Here is a 22297-nt window from a genome sequence, read left to right as displayed (position 1 = left end):
TGGGCTGCCATGTGCCTTTTACTGAGGAGTGGCTTCCGTCTGGAAACTCTACTATAAAGGCCTGATTGTTGGAGTGCTGCAGAGATGGTTGTCCTTCTGGAAGGTTCTCCCGTCTCCACAGAGGAACTCTAGAGCTTTGTCAGTGACCATCGGGTTCTTGGTCACCTCCCTGACCAAGGCCATTCTCCCCCGATTGCTCAGTTTGGCCGGGCGGCCAGCTCTAGGGAGAGTCTTGGTGGTTCCAAACTTCTTCCATTTAAGAAAGATGGAGGCCACTGTGTTCTTGGAGACCGTCAATGCTGCAGAAATGTTTTGGTACCCCTCCTCAGATCTGTGCCCCGACACAATCCTGTCTTTCCAAATTATGTCCAATCAATTTAATTTACCACAGTTGGACTCCAATCAAGTTGTAGAAATATCTCAAGGATGATCAATGGAAACAGGATGCACCTGAGCTCAATTTCGAGTCTCATAGCAAAGGGTCTGAATACTTATGTTAATAAGGTATTTCTGTTTTTTTATCAATTCGATTTTTTTTTCTTCTAAAAACCTGTTTTCACCTTGTCATTATGAGGTAGGTATTGTGTGTAGATTGATGTAGATTTAATCAATTTTAGAATAAGGCTGTAACGTAACAAAATGTGGAAAAGGTCAAGGGGTCTGAATACTTTCCGAATGCACTGTATGTTTAAGATTGGGCATGTTATTGTGCTGTCCCTAATAACACCACTGTTTTGACAGAGACTTGGTGAAAGGTTGTGTTGAGTAATATCACAACGGCAGGGGGGTGGAGGAGCATGGGGCTGCTGGAAACCCTTCCCCTTGATGAAAGATATTTTGACCCACTGCCTCCTCCCTCCAGTTCTGTGCCATTTCCTCTCATTGTCACTGTAAATGAGCTCTTCACAACTCATGCTTCCATGCTGCTCCACATAATAGAAACAGGGCTGACCGACTGTAGCCAAATCAAATCATATTTTATTTGTCACATGCGCTGAATGCACAGGTGAAGACCTTACTGTGAAATGCTTACTTTCAAGCCTTTAACCAACAATGCATCTCATGAAATTGTTAAGAAAATATTTACTAAATAAACTAAAGTAAAAAATATATATATAATCCTAAAGTAACACAAGAAAATGACATAACAATAACGAGGCTATATAGAGGGGGTACCGGTATCGAGTCAAAGTGAGGAGGTGCAGGTTAGTCAAAGTAATTTGTAAAGTGACTATGTGGAGATAATAAACAGCAAGTAGCAGCAATATTCAGCAGTATAATGGCTTGGGGGTAGAAACTGTTAAGGAGCCTTTTGGTCCTAGAATTGACGCTCCGGTACCACTTGCCGTGCGGTAGCAGAGAGAACAGTCTATGGCTTGGGTGACTGGAGTCCTTGACATTTTTTGGGGTCTTCCTCTGACACCGCCTATTTAGTATATAGGTCCTGAATGTCAGGAAGCTTGGCCCCAGTGATGTACTGTGCTGTACGCACTACCCTCTGTAGCGCCTTACGGTCAGATGCCGAGCAGTTGCCATACCAGGCGGTGATGCAACCGGTCAGGATGCTCTCGATGATGCAGCTGTAGAACTTTTTGAGGATCTGGGGACACATGCCAAATCTTTTCAGTCTCCTGAAGGGGAAAAGGTTTTGTCGTGCCCTTTTCAAGACTGTCTTGGTATGTTTGGACCATGATAGTTTCGTTGGAGATGTGGACACCAAGGAAATGGAAACTTGATGTTAATGTGGGCATGCATGTCCGGCCCTCCTTTTCCTATAGTCTACGATTAGCTCCTTTGTCTTGCTCACATTGAGGGAGAGGTTGTTGTCCTGGCACCACACAGCCAGGTCTCTGACCTCCTCCCAATAGGCTGTCTCATCATTGTCGGTGATCAGGCCTACCACTATTGTGTCATCAGCAAACTTAAAGACGGTGTTGGAGTCGTGCTTGGCCACGCAGTCGTGGGTGAACAGGGAGTACAGGAGGGGACTAAGTACGCACCCCTGAGGGGCCCCAGTGTTGAGGATCAGCGTGGAAGATGTGTTGTTGCCTACCCTTACCACCTGGGGGCAGCCCATCAGGAAGTGCAGGATCCAGTTGATGTGATGAGCTTCGTGGGTACTATAGTGTTGAATGCTGAGCTGTAGTCAATGAACAGCATTCTCACATATGTGTTCCTTTTGTCCAGGTGGGAAAGGGCAGTGTGGAGTGCCATTGAGATTGCATCATCTGTGGATCTATTGGGGGGGTATGTGAATTGGAGTAAGTCTAGGGTTTCCGGCATGATGGTGTTGATGTGAGCCATGACCAGCCTTTCAAAGCACTTCCTGGCTACCGACGTGAGTGCTATATGGCGGTTGTCATCCTGGTATAAAGGATTTGGAGACAGGCGCAGGAATACACAATAGGGGTTTTTAATACACCCAAAACAAACACGTATACAAAAACACTGAGCTGTACCCAAACAAAAGAGCGAGGGGATACCTCGGTGAACAACATGGGACAAAACCCGTAATACACAATATATAAAGCACGCAGAATAACAGCTGCACTAACGCATAGGTACTCACACGACCAACGGTCATGGGAACAATAACCGACAAAGACAGAAGGAACAGAGGGCACATATATAACATACTAATCAGGGGAAATGGGAACCAGGTGTGTGTAATCAGACAAGACAGTCCGGGATTGATGATAATGAATCCCGTTCAGTGAAGCCTAGAAAGCCGGTGACGTAGACCTCCAGAACTGGTGAACAGAATCAGCATCAGTACCGGGGGGATCCGTGAAAGCGGCAATCATTTAGGCAGGTTACCTTCGCTTTCTTGGGCACAGGGACTATGGTGGTCTGTTTGAAACATGTCGGTATTACAGACTCGGTCAGGGAGAGGTTGAAAATGTCAGTGAAGACACTTGCAAGTTGGTCCGCGCATGCTTTGAGTACATGTCCTGTTAATCTGTCTGGCCCAGGGGCTTTGTGAATGTTGATCTATTTAAAGGTCTTTCTCACATCGGCTACGGAGAGCGTGATCACACAGTCTTCCAGAACAGCTGATGCTCTCATGCATGCTTCAGTATTGCTTGCCTCGAAGCGAGCATAAAAGGCATTTAGGGCATTTAGCTGCCCACGTCACTGGGCAGCTCGCGGCTGGGTTTCTCTTTGTAGTCCGTAATATTTTTCAAGCCCTGCCACATCCGACGAGCGTCAGAGCTGGTGTAGTAGGATTCCATCTTAGTCCTGTATTGACGCTTTGCCTGTTTGATGGTTCATCTGAGAGCATAGCGGGATTTCTTATAAGCATCCGGGATTAGTGTTCCGCTCCTTGAAAGCGGCAGCTCTAGCCTTTAGCTCGGTGTGGATGTTGCCTGTAATCCATGACTTCTGGTTGGGATATGTACGTACGGTCATTGTGGTGACGACGTCGTCGATGCACTTATTGATGAAGCCGGTGACTGAGGTGGTATACTCCTCAATGCCATTGTATGAATCCCGGAACATATTCCAGTCTGTGCTAGCAAAACAGTCGTGTAGCGTGGCATCCGCGTTATCTAATCACTTCCGTATTGAGCAAGCCACTTGTACTTCCTGCTTTACTTTTTGCTTGTAAGCAGGAATCAGGAGGATAGAATTATGGTCAGATTTGCCAAATGGAGGGCGAGGGAGAGCTTTGTATGCGTCTCTGTGTGTGGAGTAAAGGTGGTCTAGAGGTTTTTTTGGGTTACCAGTGACATGCTGGTAGAAATGAAATAAAACGGATTTAAATGTGTCTGCATTAATGTCCCCGACCACTTGACGTACCGCTTCTGGATGAGCATTTTCTTGTTTGCTTATGGCCGTATACAGCTCGTTGAGTGCGTTCTTAGTGCCAGCATTGGTTTGTGGTGGTAAATAGACGGCTACGAATAATATAGATGAGAACTCTCTTGGTAGATAGTGTGGTCTACAGTTTCTCATGAGGTATCCTACCTCAGGCGAGCAATACCTCGAGACTTCTTTAATATTAGACTTCGCGCACCAGCAGTTATTGACAAATAGACACACACCCCTGCCCCTAATTTTTACCAGATGTAGCTGCTCTGTCCTGCCGATGCACGGAGAAACCAGCCAGCTCTATATGATCTGTGTCGTTGTTTAGCCATGTCTCGGTGAAATATAAGATATTACAGTTTTTAATGCGCCTTTGGTAGGATAGCCTTAATCGTAGATCGTCCAGTTTTTTTCCCAATGATTACACGTTGGCCAATAATACGGAGGGTAGTGGCGGGTTACCTACTCGTCTGCGAATTCTTACAAGGCACCCACGAACTACCCAATGAATATGGCTGCCTAAATATGGTTCCCAATCAGGGACAACGATAGACAGCTGTCTCTAATTGAGAACCAATCTAGGCAACCATAGACATACATCACACCCCTAGACAATAACAAAAACACCTGCATCCCCCATGTCACACCCTGACCTAACTAAAATAATAAAGAGAACAAAAATAACTAAGGCCAGGGCGTGACACTCAAATACTTTTGCTCTAACGGTGCTTAGCTCTACATCTTCTGTACAGCACTTTGAGATATCAGCTGATGTAAGAAGGGCTATATAAATACATTTGATTTGATTTGTTCTGTTTGGTGCTAAATTACTTGGTTTGGAATGGTTTGAAAACTGTATTCAACATCTCAGATAATGTAAAGAAGACACACCTGATGTCCTGCTGCTAAATATGAATAGGATATACAGTACCAGTCAAAAGTTTGGACACACCTACTCATTCAAGGGTTTTTCTTTATATTTATTATTTTCTACATTGTAGTGACGACATCAAAACTATGAAATAACACATATGGAATCATGTAGTAACCAAAAAAAGTGTTAAACAAATCAAAATATATTTTATATTTGAGATTCTTCAAAGTAGCCACCCTTTGCCTTGATGACAGCTTTGCACACTCTCGGCATTCGCTCAACCAGCTTCATGAAGTAGTCACCTGGAAATCATTTCAATTAACAGGTGGCGTGGGGGTGCTTTACTGGTGACACTGTCTGTGATTTATTTAGAATTCAAGGCACACTTAACCAGCATGGCTACCACAGCATTCTGCAGCGATACGCCATCCCATCTGGTTTGTGCTTAGTGAGACTATCATTTGTTTTTCAACAGGACAATGACCCAACACATCTCCAGGCTGTGTAAAGGGCGATTTGACCAAGAAGGAGTGTGATGGAGTGCTGCATCAAATGACCTGGCCTCCACAATCACCCGACCTCAACCCAATTGAGATGGTTTGGGATGAGTTCGACCGCAGAGTGAATAAAAAGCAGCCAACAAGTGCTCAGCATATGTGGGAAATCCTTCAAGACTGTTGGAAAAGCATTCCAGGTGAAGCTGGTTGAGAGAATGCCAAGAGTGTGTAAAGCTGTCATCAAGGCAAAGGGTGGCTACTTTGAAGAATATAAAATATATATTGATTTGTTTAACAATTCTTTGGTTACTACATGATTCCATATGTGTTATTTCATAGTTTTGATGTCTTCACTATTATTCGACAATGTAAATAAATAGTAAAAATAAAGAAATACCCTTGAATGAGTAGGTGTGTCCAAACTTTTGACTGGTACTGTATGTATAGGTGTATAAAAGTGTTCAGCTTATTATGTCAAAGGCTTAGATGAAGAGAAAGTATGACATTTCATACATTCAACTCTGTAACAAAACCACAGTTGTCATATTAATGTTATTCTAGAAACAATTTAATACATTGGGGGGAAACCAGTGGAACAAATTGTGTGATAAATAGTAACAATTAAAATGCATAAAACCTGTGAATTATCATTCATGACCAGCCCCCTGATGAGCCCATTGGTCCAGAGGGAATGAGTGATATGCTTAAATTGGACCTGGCTAGGCCTGGCAGTCAGACTGCAGAGGAATGCAGGGCCTTTGTCTATCTGAGCGAAGAGTGGGTCAGGGGAGAATGCCATTGATGATTGCAGAAAGGTGGAAAGAACCTCCAGGAAGTGCTCTCTCTCTCTCTCTCTCTCTCTCTCTCTCTCTCTCTCTCTCTCTCTCTCTCTCTCTCTCTCTCTCTCTCTCTCTCTCTCTCTCTCTCTCTCTCTCTCTCTCTCTCTCTCTCTCTCTCTCTCTCTCTCTCTCTCTCTCTCTCTCTCTCCATACCTCTCTCTTTCTCTCTCTCTCTCTCTCTCTCTCTCTCTCTCTCCATACCTCTCTCTTTCTCTCTCTCTCTCTATACCTCTCTCTCTCTCCATACCTCTCTCTTTCTCTCTCTCTCTCTCTCTCTATACCTCTCTCTCTCTCCATACCTCTCTCTTTCTCTCTGTGTGAGAAACTTGACCATGCTGAGCCTCTCTCGGAGGCCACAATCCCTGGGCACAACCACTGCTTTGTCTCACCCCATAAACACATACCACACCACCACCACCCATCCTCTACTGGTTGCTGCCTGGGTCTGTATGGCCAGGGACCCAGGAGCTGCCAGTGGTCCCATTCTTATACACATAGCTGTTATTTACATGGCTTGGCCTAACAAATATAAATAACTAACATTGTTGGCATTTGGCACACATGTTAGAAATCATTTTAGATAATTTTTTTGCAATAAGTATTTGAAAATGATGTAAATTCACTCAATAATACTTACTTTCTTATGCGTATTTTATATTACTCATTCCTCATATTTGGACATTTTGACCAAACAGAAAAATTGTACATGCCTTTAATAGATCATATATATTTGACCACTAAAATCAATATTGGCCGACAGGATGAGAGAACACAAAAAAATAAACCTGCTGTTCTTTTGAGCTTTGCTAAGGCTTGGGACAAGATGCCATGGTGATTATAGATTTAATTGTCAACGGTAGACTAAAAATGGAATAAAGCAGTAACTGGATCTTTAGCCAGTGTCCCCTTCTGACCAGTGCCTGCCGTCTCCCGTCACATTGCTCATTCCCCTCTCTGTCAAGGGGCAGAGAGTCACAGCAAATGCCCCTTTCAAAACACACGACAGCTGGAACACAGGGCAAAGGTGACTGAAGCAGTTGCAGGGTGGGTGGAGAGGGGGCCACAAGAAGAGCAGCTGCAACTTGAAGCCACTTCTTTCCCTCAATATATGTATTTTGAAAATATGGAATTAGAAATCTATGACGATCAGTGAAAATGAGAAACATCTGTATTTTGGTCTTAATTACTCTCCATAATGAATCCTTATGATCAACTCCTCTTTGATAGATAAATGCAGCATGTTTATTGAACAGGTTCCATCTTTCCTAAAGAAAATATCAAAGTGTATATTTTATTATAGATGTGACAGAGTGTTGGGGGTATAGCAAGTTGCAATCCCCCCCAAATATATTTTCCTGTTTTATTTATATAAACTTTCTGCCTTTTGGACTTCCCATTTCTTGCAGCCTGGGCTCACCCAATATAAATTGTAGCAACAAGATAAAAATACATATCTGTTGGAATATCAAAAATATGTTCTGTTCTGCATCCTCAGACAAAAAAATACTGTATATAGAATGGGAGCATAATTGTCTTTTCCATATACATTAAAGAGAAGAAAGAAAATGATCAAAACATTTGATACACATTATGCACTGTGCGAACAGACATCGTTCAAAGCATCAATCAATTCCCAGGTGGAAATATTCCAGAAAAAGGAGATAGATTAAGGTAGGTCAAATTATGTTCTCAAAGAACACTGCTACTTGCTGCCACTGTGTGAGTTCATGCAGTAGTACAGAATTTATTGTGGTCGGTGTTATCGCGAGACTGGTCCATTAACAACCTGCTTGACACACAGCACTGAGTGCAGCTTGCCTGCCAGGGTCGAACTGAGCTCAATAAACGACAGGAGAAGCGAACATCTGTCCGTACATCATGAAAGGACGTCAGAACATTTAAGAAAACACGGGGACAAGGAAAATATCTGTAAGTAATGCGTTTTGACAATGAAAATGTTGAAAACGAAAGTTATAATACCCAGCGCTACCTCCGTGCAGCGCAGCTGGCTTGGTCAGCGACAGTTGCTGAGCTCCTTTGCTGTGTAAAGGCTTCTATCCATTAATTACGACCATGTAGCGTTATCTTCCTGCGTTCTTGCCTCTGCTTGTAGTTTTCCTTTCGTTTAAAACAGGGCAAACTAGTTCGCGAAAAGCAAATATGTGTATGTTCGCTTTATTATTGGTTAGGCCTAATTAAAAGTTCATAGGGGCATTTGTTTGTTATTTGTAGTCTGGTCCATTGTTATTTTAATAACTTTAAATGTTTTTACACCAATAGAACAAAAGTATGTGTCATTAAAGTTGTGGCTGACCAGTGCGTAAAAGGAACAACAATGCGTTATAAAGTTATCCAAATTTCGACCGTCTGTCAAGTGTCCTTTAATCCTAAAATAAAATACATTTTCTTAAGTGTACAATATTTTAGTGTTGGGACTGATGCAACATCTGAAACAAGTTTGTGTGTCTATTGTACGTAACTCGACTCAGAGTAACATATGGCTTAAAGGGGAGCACAGCTGGAGGTAGCGTTTCCATTGCGGTGATGTCAGAGCAGCTGACTCTACAGCTTGCAGTGTAATTAGCTAACAGAGCACCAGTTTACTCATTCCCCTGGCGTCTTTCTTAACTTTGCCCGATGGGCGAGTGCTGGTATCCACAAGCCTGAGTTTTTGCCTATCTCTGTTTGCATGCTTGGTAAATGAACGGTTCCTGATCATTGTTCAGTACACACGAACAACGGCTGAGTAGCGATCGTTTTTGTCTGTGTGGAAGCGTGCGTGCGACTGTACCCGGTCCGTCCGTTTCGCATTTCCATGTGAAGCTCAAAAACTAGTGCGACTAATCGGACTGCTGTTGGTAACTTGAGAGAAAGGTAGGAGAGCTCAAAAGGACAACACCGAAAAACACACACACACACCTTAATCTGTAGGCTAATCGAGAATAAAATAACAATATTTATATTGATTTAAGTAGCCCTATTGATGCGTAAAGAAGTCGATATGATAAGGACCCCTTTACCATATTGTAATAGGGATGGCGCTTCTATTTAACATTCAATGGGAATGTAGTCTTAAACTTTTCTTTTTAAACAACTATGTGCATGTCTCGCATTTTAATTGGTAATGTTTGCATTGATAGACTACTTTGTGGCATTTTCTGCAAGTTGTATTCTTTTCCTGTACATTTCGTTTGGGGTTGGTTTACTTTTGTTTGTAGTTTCCTTGAACACCAGATGTGTTGCTGACGCTCTGTGGTGCCCTCTATATGGCAGCATTTCGTTGATTTAATATCCAGTTTTTCCTGTTTTTCATCAGGTTATGACGGAAGAATGGAGTTCCCAGACCATAGCCGCCAGTTGCTGCAGTGCCTGAGTCAGCAGCGTCACCAAGGTTTTCTCTGTGACTGCACTGTTCTTGTAGGGAATGCACGATTCAAAGCGCACAGAGCCGTTTTGGCTTCATGCAGCATGTACTTCCATCTCTTCTACAGGGATCAGCCAGACAAAAGGGACGTTGTGCATCTGAACAGTGACATTGTGACAGCCCCGGCTTTCAGTCTGCTCCTTGAGTTTATGTATGAGGGGAAGCTGGAATTCAACACACTGCCAGTAGAGGATGTCCTGGCTGCGGCCAGTTACCTTCACATGTATGATATAGTGAAAGTGTGCAAAAGCAAGTTGAAAGATAAGGAACTGTGCTACCTGGATGAGAAGGTTAGCGAGGGGATAGCACTGAGCTGCCTGAACAAGGAGACCTCCTCAGACAGCGAGCTGCAGAGCAAGCAGCCAGGGCCAGGCCGGCGACAGACACAGCAGCTGCCCCAGAGAGCCCCCCCGGCAGAGGAGTTTGACATGGACAACAGCGAAGTCAGGCTGGCTGTCACAGATTGTGATAGGTCTGCACAGAGCAGGCAGAAGGCAAACGGTCACCCTGGCAGGTCCCCGGACCTTGTAGGTGTCAATTATGTGTCAGCAGAGGCCGAGCCCTGCGTCCAAACAGCTGGAAAAACAAAAGCTGATGTCAGTAGTTGCACAGTATTGCTGTCCCAGAGGTCCCGGGCTTCAGTTGACATGGACTGTGCTCTGGATTTGTCTTTCAAGCCACTGTCTAGCAGAGATCCCATACACCCCTCCTACATCTCGGGACAGCTGGCCCTCGACAGCCAGCAGCAGGGCACTGAGCCACTTGTTAAAGATGAACACGACTTGCTGTCAGAGCAGGAGGACAGTGAGGCGATGAGCCCGGAGAGCCAGCGCTTTGGGAATAGTGCCAGGAGCTCAGTGGTGACAGGGTTCGCTGCCCTCTTCCCAGGCAACAACGGCTCCACATCGGCCCTGCTCTCCCAGGAGGAAGACCTGATGGAGGAGGGGGTGGGCTGCGGAGGAGGGGGGGGCACAAGGGGCAGAGAGGGCGAGGAGAGGAGGGGGAGGCTGCTGGGGGACAGTGAGGAGGAGGATGACCTGGCCTCCTCGGACATCTCCACCTCCAGTGGGGTGCTGCTGCCCCCGGGGCAACAGGTGTGTGTGTGTCCACTCTGCAGCAAGGTGTTCCCCAGTCCCCATGTGCTCCAACTGCACCTCAGCTCGCATTTCCGCGAGAAGGACGGGGCGCGCTCCAAGCTCTCCCCCGACGGCTCTGTTCCCACCTGCTCACAGTGTGGCAAGACCTTCTCCTGCATGTACACCTTGAAGCGGCACGAGCGCACACACTCTGGCGAGAAACCATACACCTGTGGCCAGTGCGGCAAGAGCTTCCAGTACTCTCATAACTTGAGCCGGCATGCCGTGGTTCACACACGTGAGAAGCCTCACGCCTGCAAGTGGTGTGAGCGGCGCTTCACCCAGTCTGGGGACCTGTACCGCCACATCCGCAAGTTCCACTGTGGCCTTGTCAAGACCCTCGCCATTGGATAAACCCCTCTCACCAGTGCCATGAAATAAGACCGAGTAGCGTCTTATCACTCCCTGAGTACTACTACTGCATATACCTCCACAGTAAAGTACTAGTTATACATATTCACAAATTGTTAAAGACATATCCTTTTGGAATTCTAATCCATGTGGCATTTCTTAAGTTAAGGTGTAGCAACTTTATAATGCACAAAACTGGACTTCACTGGAAGGATGTTGGACTTTATCATTTTGTTTTACAATAATAAGATGGGGTGCTTTTCCACTCAAGCTGGATATATGTTGAAGGTGGACAAATCAGTTGCACTTGTTTATTTCTGTCTGTCTTGGTAGTGCAAAACTGCTGAGCTTGATGAAGAGTGTATTCTGCTAATAGAAACACATTTCTACGCATATATCTGCAAGTGAATTATAGCACACACTCCTGAATGGATTAACATTTGATTAGTGCACATGTGGAAGAGGAAACTAAAACTGTCCCAGAGTAGAAATCTATTTTATATCCAACCTTATTTATTAGTCAACCTGCTTAACAGGAAGAAATATCACAAGGCAGTGAAAAAATACTTGAAGTTGGACTACTGGATAATTTGTTTGGGTAGATAGTATTGTCATTTTCTTTATGGTAGGAATGAAGCAGACAACAGAATGTTTCCTTAAAATAGAGGACTAAAATAAATACAGGAGTTGCAAGGGTTTTTCATATAATAAGATGGAGCATGTCCTGAAGGAATTACTTTTTTTGCTGCACTGGCCTTTCAATGTTCATCCCAGCTTAGGCTGTCAGGCTGCTGAATGAACATTTAGAAGTTAATTGTTTTGTCACCTTTATGCTCTATCATGATGCATATACAGGTTGGGTGTTAATTACTAAAGATTGCAGCTAATGCCTGTAACACTGGTGCCTACTGAAATTGACACTCCTGTTCTCATACAAGCATAGGACCTGTTGCCTTTAATACAACTAATCTGTGGGCCTTCAAAAACGTGCACTTTCCCTTTACAGTGCCTTAATACCAGGAAGTAACTTGGTCACTCAGTGATAGCCCTTGGCACTTGTATGCCAATTGATTCATGAGTGTACTTACAATAATGTAATACATGTGGCGTAAAATCAAGCTCTTTATTAATTAACAATTGTTCACTTCTATTTAGTAAGTTCAATTTCTGGGTTATTTGTCTGTATTACAGCACTGTAAAAGAAAGGGTAACCACATTTGCATATTCCTTTGCTGTCCATATAATAATAGTGGAGACATGCCCTGATAGACAGGGCAGAGAGTGGGAGAGCTGGCCAAAGTATACTCTCGGCGTGCCTCAGTGCTTCTCTGAGGAGATGGTGTACTGTGGATGTCTTGTTGCCACACTGTCCGTTCATCAGAACACGTAGCTCAAAATGCTAAATCTACTGAGTTCATTTTGCCCCTTGTGTTTGCTCTTATAAAGTATCCTATCTATTTTTCTGTTCATGTTGAAGTACGACTGATGTCTGATTTTAACGTTTGACTGAATCCTTTGGTGGAACTTTGCTTGACAGAATCTTTGGACAGAATGTAGATTTCATGGGGCTGTTGTGTGATGGAAAGATTTCATTGTAGTTGGGTTCATTTTGATGCTATACATATGATTCCTACAAGGTGAGTAGCACTAAAAGTCCAAGATATTGGTTTCATCTGTCCTGAGAAGACTTGATCTGAAGGATTTATTCGTTTTAACTTGGTTCAGGGTTTACTTTAGGTGTGATCTGTAAAGATGAGCTGATTTCTCTAAGCTTAGAGACTTTTGATGCCTTGTCATCTTGGTACTATGGAATTGATATTGGGGTCGCTTATTCATTTCTGAAAATCCTGTTACTGTAAAGAAATGGTCTGTTAATGTATCTTACACAGAAATCTTAAATTGCGTATTCTCACCGAAGCACTTGTTTTGAGCATGCATATAGTTTCAACACTGATATTGTCTAGGCTGCTATTTCTTACTATTTGTATATTTAATGTAAATATATATTCTATTTATCAATATGTATGCTGTTTCTCTGTATTAGAAGAACACAGTAGAGTTGATTATCAAGGTGTTTTACTAAGGCTTCAATCTCTTAGGTAAGAGTTTCATGTCTTCCCTCCCACCGTGATTTGGGTTTCCTTTTCCTGTCTCACTCCAGTGAACTTGGCTTCCTTTTCAGATGTAATGTCTCACAGGCCATGTCTTCACTCCAGAGCAAAACAGGGAGTAATACCGCTATGACTGCTGTTCCGGCAGAGGAAGCAGTTGTTCACAAGAACAAACACACCGATATGGTGTAGAATATCTATAGAAGTCATACAATACAAGCATTGTTCTCCTGTCCCAGGTAGTTGTCAAGGGATCATTGTGCATGTCTGCCCTCACTGTGGGGGGAAAAAGGCACCATGAGTCTCTCTTTGCACTTTTTGTATTGAATGGAGCCGTTGGAATGCAAGAAATGTATTAGGCAAAGGGAGACCTGGAAGACGGTAAACAGGTGCATTGTCTGGAGGCATCGAAGAACAGCCCTCGATTCCCAGCATGCATTAGATAAGTGCTTCATTGTTCATTTATGTGGAGAGGATACTACAGTGACTCCATAGCGTCTTTAGCAACACAATCACTATAATTGTAAGCGTATTTCTCTTTTCAAGTGTTGGTGTTGCCTGATTTTCAAGAAACTTTTTGAGATGAGGTATCGCAACACTGATTCATCTGAACTTTAGTAGTATGTAGGTAGTATTTATTAACATCCAATTATCTACCCATCCTCCCCCTGGAATGAGTTTCCCAATATTTCATGAAGCTGTGTGTTTTAGATAAATGTCATATAGTGTTCAATTTGTGGTATTTCAATCAAAACACAGGAATGTAGTTTGTTGCATATTTTGTCTCACTCTTTTGAAAGGAACATTTCTTATGTGAGGCAGTTGAAACATTGATGTATTGTTTTCTCTAATGTACACATGTAGTTGTACAGGCTTAGAAAACTAACAGTAAGTTATTGTTTTGATGGTTTCTCAGTCATTATTTATATCTCCAGGATTGTTACAGAATGTGCCTTGTAGTAACACAGACAAGTGTTGCACCTGGAGTTGCCCTTTTTATACACTGTACATTTGCCACAGACAGCTGTGATGATATTCAGGCTATACAAATTTCTGTTCTTTTTTTCACCTTATCAAAATGTAAACTAAACCCGTTTTCTGCTGCTTTTAGGGACAAGTTTCAGGGTTGGAGTTTGCTACTGTTAAATTAATTAATATTTTGTAAAGGTTTTTAATCTGGAATTCAATTTAATGTTAAGCAAACTGAATGGAAGTATTTTTGTTTGGCTCTAAGCTAAGTCCATGTTTGGGAATTAACCTAATTGTTTTCCATAGATGCCATGTTTAATGTGAAACACTGAGAGATATATTTATGACGAATGAAAACTCATGCTACTGCTCCTGATCAGTGGGGTTTTGTTTTCCTAATTCATGCTGTAGGATTTAAGTCTAAAACTGAGTATTGGGTTACATTAATACTGGAATTTGTGTCTTTGGCAGGTTAAGACTGTGAAATTGTGTGTAATCATGAGAAATATTTATTCAATTGTTTCTTGTGCAACATTTGACTCAATTTTTTGATTTGTAAAATGAAAGATGCTGATAAATGTCAATGGTAATATTAGAATTTGTAGAAGTGCCATTAGAATTTAATATAATTTTTTTAATAAGAAAGTTATATTTTATAGTAATCAATTGCTTCTGTGTTAGTGGTTTAAAGATTAGGGGTCAATCTTATTCAGAATTGACATTGTGTAGAACTTCAGGCAATTTATTTTTTATCTGTAATTGTATGTGCTTTTTTTGTGTTTTGTTTGCGCTTTCAGAGAGTGTGTTGTGTGTGCTGTGGAGATGTGACAATCTTGAGTTAGGTCTTTATTAAGATTATGCATAGATTAAACAGGACACTTTTCTGTGCCTCGTGTGGATGTCTTTCTTGTGCGTTTCCTGATATTACCATGTTAACATGTGTAGGGGTATAGCGCTTCCCACTTTGGGATTTAGTTGTCCAATCCTATGTTTTGTATTCTACAGACAAACCAAATTATCTGACACTAAACTAAGACAGGATTTGTGGCAATAAATCCATATAATAATTGGCATGGGAAATTGAAGTAATATGCATTCAAACTCGTGAAAGAGGATTTTTCCACTGTCGACCTTTAGATATTGTCAAGGAGAGTCTTCATTGTTGCCTTTGCACAAGCAACACCCGATAAGTGTGTTTTGGTAGTGAGAGAACTGTATACAGACAACACAATGTGATAATACTGTGGGTCTTCTCTATCCCGTTGAACCCATAAGCTGCAGCCAAGGATAGGGGATCTTTAGCGGTGGCATGTCATTCTTCCAGAGCTGCTGCCAATAGTCCGCAGAGAAAATACCTTTTGAATACTTTCAATTGTTATATTAATCACCTTTTCATTGTCTTTCATGAAAGTAAACTGCATAAGTGAGCAAACAAACAAAAAAATGCGTGTCTAATTGGGGATCTCCATGTCAATTCACTGGTCATTTTCTTTGCGGAGGGGTATTAATTATTCCCCCGCTGCACATCTAAAAAAATCCAGCTGCTCTGCTATGCATTCGGGATGGGTTGGTAGTTCTCACTACCCTCCCCAGCACATCAATTCTGTGGTGCATAGACAAGGCTGCATCCACCCACCCCCAACCCTGAATTACGGCCCCATCCTTGGCCTCATCCAGCCACTGGGTAGTAGCTCAGGCACTCCTTCTGTCTGCTCCCACTCCCGAGCACTAACTTTATGCATAAACAGACGACACTGCCGCGCTGGCCAGCCAACCACAGCACAAAGAAAACAATGTCCTCCCAAGATCATTCAAAAACACACCAAACGGCCTCCACTACCTCCCAGTAAATAAGGGACCTCACACTGTAAACATTTCTTCAGTTCTCAGGGTATTCACATCACTATCAGCATGTTATATCTGCACTAGGCCATCACATGGATTTCTACGTGAACCAAACCTGAGTATGGAAAGTATGGTCCATGTGATAACGATTAACTGCTAGATGTCAGGGCTGTGATGTGGGCTCTGAGTTAAATCATGGAATATTGAAAACATTCCTTTCCAAGGCTTTTAAGCCTGGTACATTTAGATGGTTTTGGACCTCTACAATACTCTCTGTATTTATTTATTCCCCAGTTTAGAGGCAGACTTGGAGGAAGTTGTTGAGATGAAAGTTGTAAGTGTCCACCACCTCACAAGGCCAGTGGTGGGAGCCCTTGACCTCTGAACGGACTGCCAGGGACAGCTGGTGTGGTCCATGTTTATTTCTTTATTTCTTAACAAAAGACAGGTGGTAACACTTGAAAAGGGCACACACACACACACAAAGAAACAAACAGCTTGGTACAAAAACCCAGTCTCGTTTCTATATATAGACACTAATCTGCGGCATAGACATTATTTTCACTCACATCGACTCATCATCACACTGCTCTCAGAAACAGTAACAATATATTTACTTAAAAATAGACATTGTCGTAAAATGTTTTTCTCAGTTACATTTCCTTTTATTTTGTCACAGAATTGGTTTGGCTTCATTCAAATGCTTCTGCAATACATAACTTACATTATGAAATTGAATACATGAATGACAATTAGCTAGACAGTTGGATATATATCACTGGTGTTCAGGTCATGCTGGGGTTGCCTTGTTTGGAGTGACTCGTCCGTGGAGTGCGTCCTTGGTCCACTGCACAGCTGTCACTCACTCACTGACGCATATTTATAGCAGTAGCATCGCTGTGCTCGGCGCTCGCACTCCGGGCACAGCTGGTCCCCAAGAGAATGGGTGAAAGACAAAGCCACACGCTCCCACTGCAGTTGGTGTCCAAGCCTGACCAGTCGGCCTCTTCTCCTCATAGGGCCCCATACATATGCTAGGGGGAGAGGAAGACCAATCTTAAGAGGCAAACTGTGAACTTCAGAGTTACATTAGAGTGACAGATGTAGGGATGTGTTGAACCCTGACAGCTGCACGTTCCCATTTTAAGAGTGCATTAACACAATGTCATTACAGAGTTCAGAGCGAGCAAAGGGAGAATAACCCCAGCTCTGGCATTCACCTTATAATAAATGAACAGGGAATAATTCAAGTAAATGTTTCAGATGACAGCAAGGCATGTACACTCTGCAACGTGTTTACTAGGATGGCTAATATTTGACCCACGCCTAACTTGAGACAGCCACAGCAGCCTACTTCCAGTGATGTGTTGCCAGTTTTTGAAGATTTAATTTCCAACAAATGTGCTTCGACTGATGAACTCCCAAAGCACTTGAGGTGAACAAAGGATTAGGTAGGTAAAAATCTATACAGAAGTGGCACCACTGTCGTCTCTGATAAGCAATATGGTGATAATTCCATCTGGCCTATTAAATTCAATGACAGATTTTATAAAGCCCTTTTTACATCAGCAGTTGTCACAAAGTGCTTATACTGATACCCAGCCTACAACCCCAAAGAGCAAGCGTTGCAGATGTAGAAGCACATGGCTAGGAAAAACTCCCTAGAAAGGCAGGAACCTAGGAAGAAACCTAGAGGACCAGCCTTCTTCTGGCTGTGCCGGGTGTAGATTATAAGAGTACATGGCCATTAAGGCCAGATTGAATATCTTGAACAAACGTTCATAGATGACCAGAAAGGTCAAATAATCACAGTGGTTACATAGGGTGCAACAGGTCAGCACCTCAGGAGTAAATGTCAGTTGGCTTTTCATAGCCGAGCATTCAAAGGCCAAGGCAGCTTGTCTGGTAGAGAGAGCGAGCGAGAGAGAAATAGAGAGAGAGTCAAAACAGCAAGTCCGGGACAAGGTAGCACGTTGGGTGAACAGGTCAGGGTTCCATAGCCGCAGGCAGAACAGCAGAAAATGGATCAGCAGCACAATCAGGTGGACTGGGGACAGCCAGGAGTTGTCAGGCCAGGTAAGGTCAGGTAGGCCTGAAGCATGGTCTTATGACTCAGGTCCTCCGGGAGGGGAGACCGAGAGAGACAGACAGGATAATTATAGGGAGCATTTTTTATTTTATTTCACCTTTATTTAACCAGGTAGGCAAGTTGAGAACAAGTTCTCATTTACAACTGCGACCTGGCCAAGATAAAGCAAAGCAATAATACAGTAGAAAAATAAGTCTATATACCATGTGAGCAAATTAGGTGAGATAAGGGAGGTAAAGGCAATAAATAGGCCATGGTGGCGAAGTAAATACAATATAGCAATTAAAACACTGGAATGGTAGATTTGACAGTAGATGAGTGTGCAAAGTAGAAATACTGGGGTGCAAAGGAGCAAAATAAATAAATACAGTAGGGGAAGAGGTAGTTGTTTGGGCTATTCATAGATGGGCTATGTACAGGTGCAGTGATCTGTGAGCTGCTCTGACAACTGGCGCTTAAAGCTAGTGAGGGAGATAAGTGTTTCCAGTTTCAGAGATTTTTGTAGTTCGTTCCAGTCATTGGCAGCAGAGAACTGGAAGGAGAGGCAGCCAAAGGAGGAATTGGCTTTGGGGGTGACAAGTGAGATATACCTGCTGGAACACGTGCTACGGTTGGGTGCAGCTATGGTGACCAGCGAGCAGAGATAAGGCGGGACTTTACCTAGCAGGGTCTTGTAGATGACCTGGAGCCAGTGGGTTTGGCGACGAGTATGAAGCGAGGGCCAGCCAACGAGAGCGTACAGGTCGCAGTGATGGGTAGTATATGGGGCTTTGGTGACAAAACGGATGGCACTGTGATAGACTGCATCCAATTTGTTGAGTAGGGTGTTGGAGGCTATTTTGTAAATGACATCGCCAAAGTCAAGGATCGGTAAGATAGTCAGTTTTACGAGGGTATGTTTGGCAGCATGAGTGAAGGATGCTTTGTTTGCGAAATAGGTAGCCAATTCTAGATTTAAGTTTGGATTGGAGATGTTTTATGTGAGTCTGGAAGGAGAGTTTACAGTCTAACCAGACACCTAGGTATTTGTAGTTGTCCACATATTCTAAGTCAGAACCGTCCAGAGTAGTGATGCTGGACGAGCAGGTAGGTGCAGGCAGCGATCGGTTGAAGAGCATGCATTTAGTTTTACTTGTATTTAAGAGCAGTTGGAGGCCCCGGAAGGAGAGTTGTATGGCATTGAAGCTCGTCTGGAGGGTTGTTAACACAGTGTTCAAAGAAGGGCCAGAAGTATACAGAATGGTGTTGTCTGCGTAGAGGTGGAACAGAGACTCACCAGCAGCAAGAGCGACATCATTGATATATACAGAGAAGAGAGTCGGCCCAATAATTGAACCCTGTGGAACCCCCATAGAGACTGCCAGGGCCTGGACAACAGGCCATCAGATTTGACACACTGAACTCTGTCGGAGAAGTAGTTGGTGAACCAGGCGAGGCAATCATTTGAGAAACCAAGGCTGTTGAGTCTGCCGATGAGGATGTGGTGATTAACAGAGTCTAAATCCTTGGCCAGGTCAATGAATACGGCTGCACAGTATTGTTTCTTATCGATAGCGGTTAAGATATCGTTTAGAACCTTGAGCGTGGCTGAGGTGCACCCATGACCAGCTCTGAAACCATATTGCATAGCGGAGAAGGTGCGGTGGGATTCGAAATGGTCGGTGATCTGTTTGTTAACTTGACTTTCGAAGACCTTAGAAAGGTAGGATAGATATAGGTCTGTAGCGGTTTGGGTCAAGATGTCCCCCCCTTTGAAGAGGTGGTTGACCGCAGCTGCTTTCCAATCTTTGGGAATCTCAGATGACACGAAAGAGAGGTTGAACAGGCTAGTAATAGGGGTTGCAACAATTTCGGCAGATAATTTTAGAAAGAAAGGATCCAGATTGTCTAGCCCGGCTGTTTTGTGGGGGTCCAGATTTTGCAGCTCTTTCAGAACATCAGCTGACTGGATTTGGGAGAAGGGGAAATGGGGAAGGCTTGGACGAGTTGGTGTGGGGGGTACAGTGCTGTTGACCAGGGTAGGGGTGGCCAGGTGGAAAGCATGGCCAGCCGTAGAAAAATGTTTATTGAAATTCTCAATTATAGTGGATTTATCGGTGGTGACAGAGTTTCCTATCCTCAGTGCAGTGGGCAGCTGGGAGGAGGTGCTCTTATTCTCCATGGACTTTACAATGTCCCAGAACTTTTTTGAGTTTGTGTTGCAGGAAGCAAATTTCTGCTTGAAAAAGCTAGCCTTGGCTTTTCTAACTGCCTGTGTATATTGGTTTCTAACTTCCCTAAAAAGTTGCATTTCACGGGGGCTGTTCGATGCTAATGCAGAACGCCACAGGATGTTTTTGTGTTGGTTAAGGGCAGTCAGGTCTGGAGAGAACCAAGGGCTATATCTGTTTCTGGTTCTAAATTTCTTGAATGGGGCATGCTTATTTAAGATGGAGAGGAAGGCATTTAAAAAAAATAACCAGGCATCCTCTACTGACGGGATGAGGTCGATATCCTTCCAGGATTAGAAAGGCCTGCTCGCTGAAGTGTTTCAGGGAGCATTTGACAGTGATGAGTGGAGGTCGTTTGACTGCTGACCCATTACGGATGCAGGCAATGAGGCAGTGATCGCTGAGATCTTGGTTGAAAACAGCAGAGGTGTATTTAGAGGGCAAGTTGGTTAGGATGATATCTATGAGGGTGCCCGTGTTTACAGCTTTGGGGTTGTACCTGGTAGGTTCATTGATCATTTGTGTGAGATTGAGGGCATCAAGCTTAGATTGTAGGATGGCCGGGGTGTTAAGCATGTCACAGTTTAGGTCACCTAGCAGCACGAGCTCTGAAGATAGATGGGGGGCAATCAGTTCACATATGGTATCCAGAGCACAGTTGGGGGCAGAGGGTGGTCTATAGCAGGCGGCAACGGTGAGAGACTTGTTTTTAGAGAGGTGGATTTTTAAAAGTAGAAGTTCAAATTGTTTGGGTACAGACCTGGATAGTAGGACAGAACTCTGCAGGCTATCTCTGCAGTAGATTGCAACACTGCCCCCTTTGGCTGTTCTATCTTGTCTGAAAATGTTGTAGTTAGGGATGGAGATTTCAGAGTTATTGGTGGTCTTCCTAAGCCAGGATTCAGACACGGCTAAGACATCCGGGTTGGCAGTGTGCTAAAGCAGTGAATAAAACAAACTCAGGGAGGAGGCTTCTAATGTTAACATGCATGAAACCAAGGCTTTTACGGTTACAGAAGTCATAAAAAGAGAGCGCCTGGGGAATATGAGTGGAGCTAGGCACTGCAGGGCCTGGATTCACCTCTACATCACCAGAGGAAAGAGGAGGAGTAGGATAAGGGTACGGCTAAAAGCCATGAGAATTGGACGTCTAGGACGTCCGGAACAAAGAGTAAAAGGAGCAGGTTTCTGGGGGCGATAAAATAGCTTCAAGGTATAATGTACAGACAAAGGTATGGTAGGATGTGAATACAGTGGAGGTAAACCTAGGCATTGATTGATGATGAGAGAGATATTGTCTCTAGAAACATCATTGAAACCAGGTGATGTCATCGCATGTGTGGGTGGTGGAACTGAAGGGTTGGATAAGGTATTATGAGCAGGGCTAGAGGCTCTACAGTGAAATAAGCCAATAAACACTAACCAGAACAGCAATGGACAAGGCATATTGACATTAAGGAGAGGCATGCTTAGCCGAGTGATCATAAGGGTCCAGTGAGTAGTGAGGTTGGTTGGGGTCACGGCGATTCAGACAGCTAGCCGAGCCATGGGTAGCAAGCTATCAGAAGATGGAGATCTGTTTTTAGCCACCCCGTGCATTTCCGTCAGTACATTAGTGGGTTCCGTGTGGTAGAGGGGACCAATCCAATTGTCAAAATAGTTATAGTGGCCCAAGAAGATCGTTCGATAGACCTGTTCAGATAGCAGCCGATATGCTCAAGACAGCTAACGATTAGCGGGCCGCAGAATTCCCTTCAAGCCAATCAGAAACGAGTATTCAACAATGCCATGGTATAATTAATCAATAAGACACTAGGGGGTGGGGTATATGGCCAAAATACCACGGCTAAGTGGTGTTCTTATGCATGACAGAAGGTGGAGTGTGCCTGGATACAGCCCTTAGCCATGGTATATTGGCCATATACCAAACTCAGCAAAAAAAAGAAATGTCCTCTCCCTGTCAACTGCATTTATTTTCAGCAAACCTAACGTGTAAATATTTGTATGAACATGACAAGATTCAACAACAGACATAAACTAAATAAGTTTCATCGACATCTGACTAACAGAAATTGAATAATGTGTCCCTGAACAAAGAGGGGGTTAAAATCAAAAGGAACAGTCAGTATCTGGTGTGGCCAC

At 43.5% G+C, this 22297-nt stretch overlaps 1 protein-coding gene across 2 annotated transcripts; it reads left to right on the top strand.

Annotated features, from left to right (window-relative positions):
• The first annotated feature begins 7828 nt into the window (after window positions 1-7828).
• On the top strand, window positions 7829-14899 carry LOC139553647 (zinc finger and BTB domain-containing protein 18.2-like). 2 transcript variants are annotated; one of them, XM_071366203.1, is made up of 2 exons: window positions 7829-7949; window positions 9337-14899. In XM_071366203.1, the coding sequence occupies exon 2, from the start codon at window positions 9351-9353 to the stop codon at window positions 10932-10934; it is 1584 nt and encodes a 527-aa protein (XP_071222304.1). In that variant the 5' UTR covers window positions 7829-7949; window positions 9337-9350; the 3' UTR covers window positions 10935-14899. The 2 variants fall into 2 exon arrangements, with proteins under 2 accessions (XP_071222304.1, XP_071222305.1); XM_071366204.1 differs by lacking the exon at window positions 7829-7949 and adding an exon at window positions 8576-8894.
• Window positions 14900-22297: the final 7398 nt, after the last annotated feature.

The sequence above is a fragment of the Salvelinus alpinus genome, chromosome 25, assembly GCF_045679555.1.
Source record: "Salvelinus alpinus chromosome 25, SLU_Salpinus.1, whole genome shotgun sequence".
Lineage (NCBI taxonomy): Eukaryota > Metazoa > Chordata > Actinopteri > Salmoniformes > Salmonidae > Salvelinus > Salvelinus alpinus.
This window is presented reverse-complemented; position numbering and strand designations above follow the sequence as displayed.